This window comes from Sinocyclocheilus grahami, unplaced genomic scaffold (genome assembly GCF_001515645.1).
Source record: "Sinocyclocheilus grahami isolate Dianchi unplaced genomic scaffold, SAMN03320097.WGS_v1.1 scaffold92.1, whole genome shotgun sequence".
NCBI lineage: Eukaryota > Metazoa > Chordata > Actinopteri > Cypriniformes > Cyprinidae > Sinocyclocheilus > Sinocyclocheilus grahami.
The window spans coordinates 2,521,304-2,531,709 of NW_015505271.1; the positions used below are offsets into that span (position 1 = coordinate 2,521,304).

The following is a 10,406-nucleotide window of genomic DNA, read 5'->3' on the forward strand; positions in this document are numbered from 1 at the left end:
ATATATATATTTTTTATATATATATATATATATATATATATATATATATATATATATACATATATATACATACATACAAATTTATATATATACATGTCTGAAAACTTTTTTAGTAAAAATACTAAATTTTTTAATTTATAAATTGAATTATAAACATGTGTTTGTGTGTGTTTAAAATAATTCAGTTAATTAATAATTAATTCAAATGATAATTTTCATGTTTTCACATATACAGGATCGAAAAAGGTCACAACAATTATTCCGTTTTTGAATTCTGCTGGATGTTTGCAGCATCTCTCCTATGACAGTTATTCTCAGAGGCTTTTGCTGTTAATGTATCTGCCCACTAGACTGACAGTACGTGTCTCCATGAAGTCATTTCTGTCCCCACTCTGCTGCTTTTCCCATATTAGAGGGGGTTTGTTCAAGGACAGCAGAATGTTCTCTCACTATTCCTCTCTCTGTGCTGTCTGTTAGATGCCTGTCAGAATCAACAGAGGGTTGTTCCCTGTCTTCTGAATACCCTGGATCAATACAAACAGTCTGCTTATCTCTGTATTAGGGATGTGCATCTCCATAACTGAGGCAGATCTCGATGCATTGCCAACGATACGATACATAGAAGATACATATGAAGTAGCTAGCGATTTCGATTTGATCCGATTCAACACAATGCGATTCGATGCAATGGAAAAAAATATGATCGCATTTATTTCTTTGGTTCAGACAGACAGCAAATCATAAATTAACTTATGTGACTACTGACTTCTAATGCCTCGAGACCTGTTTCATAAAAGTCTTATTTCAATTAGTCTGACTCACTGTCAATTGATTTGGTTCCATAAAACAAATTTAACAAAGATCAAAATCAGTCACTGTGGCAACTTATGCTGGAAAGCTATCCTGGTCCAGGGCAGGCAAACTGTCAGACTAAGCTGAGCTCCTCTAACACTGAACAATAGGAACGCATCGATATTACCACTGACTCTCTCACATACTATCATAGCCATGCAGCCTTTTTCTCTGGTTTTATGACAGCTGTACCTTTTATAGTTAGAGCAGATAGCATTAGAACTTTACAATCTAACATGGCTCTTTAAAGCAATCACTAAATTAAAACTACATTTGAACTGCTATAAGAAACACACATTAAGTAGTAATTAAGTAGTAAGCTTAGTAATTAGGACTGAATTAGCTTACATTTTATTTACCCATTACAATAGTCCCTTTACAGTTTCTGCTATCATTAGAATAGGCCTATATGTAGTTTTAAAATTCTACAAAAGGCACATTTAATGTCCAACAACGACTATTTTAGCAAAATGCATATTTGACTCAGATTTATTGTGCTCCGTCTGTTTAGCATGCATGTGCGTAGCAGCGCTCGTTCACTCGCGTATGCCTCACCCACTCCTGACAGCAAGCAAAATAGATATATTTGCATGACTTAAGAAATATACTCGTGACATGTCAGGAAAACACAACGTCTAAAATGCATTAAACAGCACAAATATATTCGCTGTTTGCCATGGTGGATCGATTTGATCCATGATCGACATTAAGGGCTGCTTAAGATTAAGCGTCCACAAATTAGTGAGATTGTGTGAATTTACATTGCTGTTTATGGAACTGCTTTATCCCCGATTGATTTGTTAGGTTATTTCAAGTCAGGTTTTAGACTTTAAACCCCGCTTTTCCTCAGGTCTCTGTAGTGTTGTTGTGATACGCCATATTCACGCACAGCGGTGATGAGAGAACGCGCTTGAGAAACAGTTTCGAGAGGAGAAATCAATCTACATATAAAATATTGGTCACAGATTATTGGTCACTTTCTAAACAATAAAAGTGTAGCCATCAACTAGTAATTATATATAAATAAATAGTTTTTTATCGATGCAAAAATGTTAGAAACGATGCATCGCGATACAAATGCCAACTTGTATCCGATGCTCACTTTTTAAACCGATGCATCGCATCGTTAACTTTTTTTGCCGATGCACCGAGCGAATCGGTGAATCTTCCCATCCCTGCTCTGTATGCATCCCATATAGACCAAAGTCAGTCTTGCCAATATTTTAATGCAGTGCTGAATGCGATGGGTTATGTTGTTTTTCCAGATGTGCCGTATGCAGTTTCTGTTCGTGCAATCAAAACTGAAAGGTCATTTGATTTGATCTGTAAACAAATTGACATGCTGGTTTGGTGTGGCCTCTCTCTGTTGACAAAGGTGAAATCTGATTGGAAACAATGTCGATCAATACGGTGACTCCGCAGATCACCTCCTTTTCCAAGAGGCAGTAAATTGTATTTTCATTTACCTCTATAATTTTTTTTATTAGCCATTTGTCAGTTAGTTGTTGCCTCTGAGTTATAGTGTTTTTCTGTTTGAATTGATAAAAAGCAGCAGCGCCCCCAGTTGGTAGAACGTCATCATCAGAATTTTGAAAATCCTTCTGTCCCTTTAAATCTCCAATTGTCAGGTGTGCTCATTTGCATGTCATCCATAATTCAGTGTCAGGTTGAATACATTACCTCCTGCACCGTTAATAACCTTTTTCATCTAAACACACACTTACTGTACAGTGCATATTGATGTATATTTGTATTTATTTATATACAGTATATATATATATATATATATATATATATATATATATATATATATATATATATATATATATATATATACATTTCATTGAAAAAAAAACATAAAAACATTCAGTAGTACACAATTTAAATATCTTAAATGTATTGTTTATTGGCTATAACATTAAAATCAGTCACAATTTATATCACATTTTGTTATTAAACATGAAATATGTTCTTATTAGTTGTCACTTTTTGCTTTCTGTGTAAAAGTTGTCATTTCAGGGCTGGTTAGGACATGACTGAACCAACCCTGCCTCAGAGCTTGAAAAAAGAAATCGCCGTATCATTACACATTTGTTGGCTGTGATGAAAATGTGGCTGCACATTATTACATTTCAGAACTTTTTTCTGGCCTCCAGCACCTTAAAAATTGCTTCCATTTTTTAGCCATAGAGCGCAGGTTGACTGTGGGCAACCTATTCATATGCTCATGAAGCCCAGACTGGAGTTAGTTGATAATATTTCCTGTTGGTGTTTGTCAAATACAAGGGTTAAATGCGGTCTCTTCTGGACAAATATGCTTGGCATTTGATGAGTTTTCATAAACGTCTGGGCTCATCCATCTCTTCAGTTGTTGATGCTAATGCTGTCTGTCTCTAACAGCACTAGGCTAAGAGTATATGCAAGTCTACTATCTCTGACTGCAGTTTTATAAGATTATCTGATGAGTACCATTTCCATAAATTGACTTATACTGCAGAACATGATTTAAATGTAGTCTAATGTGCCCGATTAATGTAACATCCTGTGGCATTCTGACCAGCAATAACTCACAGGAGCCTCTTAATGACCTGGTTTCTGCCGCTTTATTTCACATGAAACCGCTGATGCTCTCCTCCCTTTCCTCCACTGTCTGTCTCTCTCTGCTGCAGGGACTCTTGGCCGTTCCGGCCCTCTTTTAAACTCCAGCCCTCATTAAGGTAACTCATTGTGACAGGTGGTCATTGTCATTTGTCGCTCAAGCCCTGTGTCAGATTCCCTGCCCTTCTCCGTACATTCCCACGGGTCAGTGAAAGTATGAGTCATATCAGCCTCCATCCTGTCCCTGTGTGGCATTTCTCCTGCTTCATGGCAGTGAAAGTATTTGGTGATACTGTTAGGCGAGTCCAACCCTGTGAAACTCCTCATGTCATGGTCTTTCATTCAGTCCCACTATGTACATTCTGAAACCTGTGTGTGCATTTGTGTCTGTTGCAGAGAACCTTCCCATGTTCATGTGTTTCCTCCATCGCAGAATGTTTCTAGCTTCCAGAGTTTATTACTGGATAGTTTCAACCACAGACTGTCTTCCTACAAATGCTTCAGACCTGTTTAATATTATGCATATTCCATTAAATGCATAGTGATTTCTGTTTGTTTGTTTTATGCTATTAAGGTAGACCAATGTGCTGTAAAGTCATGTACTGTAACATCAGTGTGCTTAGATGTGCTTTAGAAAAAGAATTTAGCTGAATAGACTTCATCAGCTGGTTGAACTCACCTGTTCGGTTTTGCTGCAGTCAGAGAGTCCAGCTGAATCAAATACATTGCCGTTCAAAAGTTTTGGGTTTGGTAAGATTTTTTTGTGTGTTTTTGAAAGAAGTTAGGCATTTCAAAAATACAGTAAAAACAGTTATATTGTGAAATATTATTACAATTTAAAATTCAATATATTTTTAAAAAACAATTTATTCTTTTGATGGCAAAGCTGATTTTTCCAGCAGCCAGTACTCCAGTCCTGAGTCATTCAGAAATCATTCAAATTAGCTGATTTGGTGCTCAAAAAACACTGCTTAATATTTTTGTGGAAACCATGGTAATTTTTTTTTCAGTTTTTTTTTTTGATGAATAGAAAGTTCAAAAGCACATTTTTTTACTGTCACTTTTGATCAATTTAATGTATCCTTGCAGAATAAAAGCATTAATTTCTTTTAAAAAAACAATCCAACTATATTTTTAACTATTAACTTTTTTTTTCTTTTGACTGGTAATGCATACTATATAAGGTACCAGCCTGCTACAATAGAAAGAACTAAAAATGTGAACTAGCTGGTTTGAAGCTTACACGATTTCAAAAATATTGTTTTACTTTAGGAACTTGATAGCAACTAAATGGGATATTGTCAACTGCATTGTCTTTAATGTAAATGTAATTTAAATTTTAAATGCATTTTCTGCTAATTTCCTCTTTTTTATTCTAAGAAATCATTCACAGTGCAGTTTTGTAATTATTATTTAATATTGTGTAATCATTGATTTCAGATTTATCTGCCCTAAATTAAATAAAAAGTGAAACAAACTGCTGCTGGTTGCCTTCCATTTTGAGTTTTGCAGTCTCTCTCTATCAATTTCATTTCAATTAAATTTCAAAATACTTCATTGGCATAGCCAGATTTAATAGGTGTCCGATCCTGGTCCTGGAGGGACAACATCCTGCAGAATTTTGCTCCATCTTGTCCCAGCATACCTACCTAAAACATTCTAATAATCCTGAAGACCTTGATTACCTTGGTTCAGGTGTGTTTTATTGGGGTTGGAACTAAACTCTGCAGGACAGTGGTCCTCCAGGAGCAAGACTGGACACCGTTGTTATAGATTAGAGATGAACAGTTTGCTGCTTCAAGATCATCTACTGGATTAAAGCAGGAATCGTTTAGAAAGGCAATGATTCACAAATTCTCTCTCTGTTTTTCTTTCTCTCTCAGAAAGGGGAGCAGTGGAGAGGCTGGTAGAGAAGTTGAGCTTGAGGACTTGCATGAGGACGAACCACCCACCTCTTGAGTGTCTTCATAGATCCTGAAGCGTTCCTCATTGTCCTTCCAGCCTTTTGAGCAGATGATCATGACCCAAACCACTCCACTACACTGTTTCCACAGATTCTGATATTGCTAGTCATCCTTCAGGCTTTTCACTTTTGTCAGTTCTTGCACAAGAATCACTTTACCTGCCTATGGTTCTCATGAAACCTGGCCTTGATAATGTGGCGGAAAACTATTCTTTCTCCTTCACCCCATTTGGATCTTTCCACCTTTGTCCTCTCATCCTGGCTAAACAAATAGATTTTGAATGGAATCTATAGTAGGCCAGGTTTTTTTGAAAGACAGACTACACCATAAGCTTTAAAACAGCACAGACAAAAGATGCTATTAACTTGGTGTGGCACTTCATGAAGCTTAAAAACAGTGATGCCGTTGATGCAGTGTACTGCCATCATAAAATGTGTAGAAAATAATAGCAATGGCATCTTGCCTTTTTGCATATGGTAATGTGCAATTCTTAACCCTATCCATCATAGCATGCAGAAATATGGCCTCTTTCATATTATGGTGGTTCCATATCTCTGTTGTTTTTAATTTTCTTCTTTTTTCAGTTCATTCAGATACAATATATAAACACACAAACACAGTGTTGTACTGTGAATCAAAGGGGCTTATGTAACTACCAGACACTAAAAGAGGCTCTTGTCTGCACTTTCAGTCAATTCTTGAAAACAGGGCTTTCTCATTAAACATACAACGTGTTTGAGCGCTCGGTATAACCGTTATCTAGAATAGAGCTTATTTTCCATGTTTGTGAATGTCGCAAATCCTGGATTCGGATTGCAGTAGATACAGGGCTCTTGTGTTGCAGTGCTTTGTCTCTCTGCTGGAACAAAATGTGTCATTGTTTACCGAGTCTTCACATTCCAAAAGGCCTATTTGTCAGTCAGCAGTGCTAACGGGCCCTCGAACACACATGCAAACATGCAAGCGAGTGTGCGCTGATGCAGAAAGAGAGGGAGTCACTTTCACTCAAAACAGACAAGCCAATTGAGGGAAGGATCTGAATATGGTGTTTAGCTGTGGAACGAAAGTGAACTGCCATTCAATGTCATCACGGTCCCTCTCGGCCTGTATTAACTCCGTCCAAAACAATACACCCTTGTTTACATCAGATTGTCTGTCAGGCGAACCCATCATGCCCAGTTTTTGAATCACGTATTGAAAGTACAAAGAGTTTCTGTGTGGAAGATCATTGTAAATGCACAGTGGCGATTGAGATATTTGATTACCAGCACAGAGCACTCATAATAATTAGATTTTTATTGTTGTGAAACTCTCACTGAGCGTGTTTCAGTTTTAAAAGGACAGTTGACCCAAAAATGAAATACTGTTGTCATTTTCTCAAGGTCAGTTCACACCAACACGAATGCTTGGCACAAAAATTCAGTCTGAATTTTGTATGCAATTTGTCTGTTCAGACCCATGCTTAAAAAAAGGCAGACAGGTTGAATGAAAATGACAGAATTTACTCTATTAAATAGGTGGTGCTGTTAAAAAGCAGAAATATCCCAGTTATTTTGGTATTATAAGTGCTGTGCAGTTTTTCATTACTAACACCCAATTGTCACAGAGAAGAAAGGCAGTCAAACAGTATTTACATGTTTTCGAGCAGCCAATCCGATTTTTGTATTTATTATGGTGATTACCAAACGACACTGGATTCTTTGTCTGTTATTCACATTTGCTTAGCAAAATAGTTTGTTCGTGAGCACAACCAAATCATTTTTTATGTAACAGCAGCAGCTCTTGACATGATCAAAAGTGCAACTCTTATTGGTTGGCCAGTTTTCTTTGCCGTGCAATGGAAGAGGGATTACATCTCTTCATTAAAAAAAAAGAAAGTTGCATTGTCAGCATACAAATGTTTGTGTCAGTATAAAGAGGTGCATTAAAGGCACAATATGTAAGATTTTTTTATTAAAATATCCAAAAACCACTAGAACAGTGTTATATATTTTGCTGACTTGTGTACTTACATTATCCCAAATGTTTCAAAGAATGTTTAAATCCAGAGAAATAAGCAATTTTAACTAGTGACACGGACCGTGTCTATAGTGTCATTGTGTCGCCTGCCAATGACGTCATAACCCCTCGATTTCCGGTTTTGTTTTGTAGAAAACATGGAAACACCAAAGACACTTTAATATGTTGAGCGTTTTAATAGACCGGTGACGACCGCACAGAGTAGCATTATAATATATATATTCAAATGTATCAAGTATGATAAAACAGCGCTGCTTTTTCCCCCCACATACGCACGACCGGAAGGAGTGGAAGCGGTCGACTGTGGCATAATAAAAGCTCTGCTGCTTTCGAGCCGTGTGTCGCGCTCGTTCAGCGGCCTCGTTTCACTTCGACGGCTTTTAGCCTCACCCTGCTTCATTCTACTACGTTAATAAATCATTAGCTCATCCATGAACATGATTTCTGCCCGAGTCCCGTCGGATTGCATCGGCTGTGGGGATGAAGACGACAACTCCCATGATTCCACATTCAGTCACAGCTCATCAAACTATGCATTTGTCTCTGTTTATTTTGAATACGCGCCCTCTAGCGGCGAAAATTACATATTGTGCCTTTAATAGCCGTTCATTCAAATTAATCTTTATCATACCAAATATTCATCTTGGTGAGAACAGGCCTTCACCCTCATATCATTCCAAACTATTAATTTCTTTTTCCGTGTGAAACACGGAAGGAGATATTTAGTAGAATGTCCAAGCTGCTTATTTCATATGTAATGAAATTGAATGGGTCACCATTCCTCTTTCATATGGAAAAGTGCAGCTTTGACTATTTCAGGGTGAACTGCCCCTTTAATTCATTTTACAAGGATAAAACTGGACTCAATCATGTCAGCTGTCAATTATTTCCAGTAAACTGTTTATGTAAGCAGCGAATGCTTAGAGGAAACCTTTAACCGATTTCACTCATTTAGAGGACTCATTATTGCTTATATGAAGACGAATTGATAAACCGCAGTGGACCACTTTCATTATATTCTCACTAATATCCTGAGCAGATGGTGGTCCATTTTTATGACTCCTACACAATCTTCCCTTCTTCACTGTCTTCCCCATCTCTCCTTCTCTCGATGACCCTCTTTTACGCACACACTCTTTGTAGATAGCATTATGCCCATACCATTTTCTCTTTAAACTGAATTACACAGGAAAACCATTTTCAGTGCCAAACAACTAGTGTTTTTTTTTCTCGGTCGGTCTGTATGGAGTATTTGATTCAGGCATTAAATGGAGTCTCGTTTCTGTTGTGTATTGAGATTCTGTATGTGGTACTCAGGTTCTGGACACTGCTGTTCTGAGAATACAGAGAGAATGGAGTAGCATATTCTGTGTTCAGGAGCTCTAAGGTGTATTTATAAATTCATCAAATGGCTTTAAATGATCCCCATTCTTCTCTTATATATGTGGGTGTGTAATCGCATTTGTCCATTCTGTCTCAAATGTACAGTAGTCTTGTCAGTTATTTCTTGATGTATGCTATGCACATGTTAGTGTCTTGACGAACGGCATGTCCCTTAACTTGCTATAACCTTTTACAAACTTCCCTCTAGGTTTGCTATTCCTTTTGATATCTATGTGAGACAAAACAAATAATGTCTAAACCCCCTTTAAATTGTTTCCTGCAGGACTTTTGTATAATCTAAACATATGCAGCAGCCAATATGCCATACCTCAGTCTGAGCAATCAACTCAAGTGTGAAGGCTTTATTTTCTTTTCTGGGTTCGGCTCATGTGCAATAGATGAGGTTTGATCAGTTGTCTACCCACATTCACAGAAGTTTCCCTTATTTGAGTCTCTGAAGGAGGGAAGAGAAAATTGCCCATTTTGAGGCACTTTGTAGCTGCAAAATGTTCTTGCTATCAAAGCTTTATGCTTTTTTAATTTCCATTTCTTGATTTAAAAGTATATCAGAATTGATTCATGTACTGCCCAATTATTTGTGTCAGAGTGCCTGATATTGCTGGTTATTTATAGACGTTTGTATTCTGCGGCATTGATCTGAATGTAACCGTTTAAAAAACTCTAAGAAAATAGACAAAAAAGAGCATGTCCCGAGAAAGCACTGAATGCAACTCTTACTATGTAAATATGTACCAAAGCATATAAAGATGCTATTTTTTGCATGCTTTTTGTACACAGACATAATCAAAGACAATAAAGATATCACAGGTGACTCAGGTTCCTTCTTTATGTTTTGTCACATAGGATTCTATTATTATTTTCAATTGCATGTGATAAAAATCTATGAAATTTACCTACTAATAATACTTATAACAGTAGCTATTCTTTAAAATAGTATTTTGTACACCATAAAACCAAGGAATCCTTCATGGTGCTGTCTGATTTTAAAATGGTTCAAGATTGTTAATCATTTAATAAAAAAAGTAAACTCAAATTTAGGTAAATTCCAACAAATAAAAGCAAAGTCAATTGTTGCAAAATAAACCCAGACAGAGTTATCAGGATGCCAGTGCAAAGCAGAGGGGTTTTGTATCACTCTAAAAGGGTTTTATTTTCATGCGAGTTTCAATTATTGGTAACCAGTTAATAGTGAGACCAATTTTCACTATTAACTGGTTGCTTATTAGCGTGCATGTTACTAGCATATTGGTTGCTTATTAGTACTTATAAAGCACATATAAATGCCTTATTCTGCATGACCATATTTTAGATCCCTTAATCCCGTCCATACCTAAACTTAACAACTAACTATTAATAAGCAGCAAATTAGGAGTTTGAGGCAAAAGTCGTAGTTAATAGTGAGAATTGATCCCCAAACTAAAGTGACCAAACTATTTTGTTATGTGGAAAACTATTTTGTTATTTGTTATAAAGAACGACTGTATGAGTGTCCAGAAACCCTCAACTCTACCTGATTAATGTTTTTTTTTATTTTTTTTTATTACAACAATGACTACATGACTACTTTTC

General features: G+C 36.6%; 1 protein-coding gene across 2 annotated transcripts in view; it reads left to right on the forward strand.

Annotated features, from left to right (window-relative positions):
• Positions 1–7,101, forward strand: part of LOC107587369 (calcium/calmodulin-dependent protein kinase kinase 1-like) — a 70,064-nt gene extending 62,963 nt beyond the window's left edge. The window contains exons 17-18 of one of the 2 annotated variants that reach the window (XM_016275145.1): positions 3,522–3,569; positions 5,334–7,101. In XM_016275145.1, coding sequence (XP_016130631.1) covers positions 3,522–3,569; positions 5,334–5,409 — 124 coding nt within the window. In that variant the 3' untranslated portion in view covers positions 5,410–7,101. The remainder of the gene's footprint in view (positions 1–3,521; positions 3,570–5,333) is intronic. The other variant, XM_016275146.1, reaches the window with a different exon arrangement.
• Positions 7,102–10,406: the final 3,305 nt, after the last annotated feature.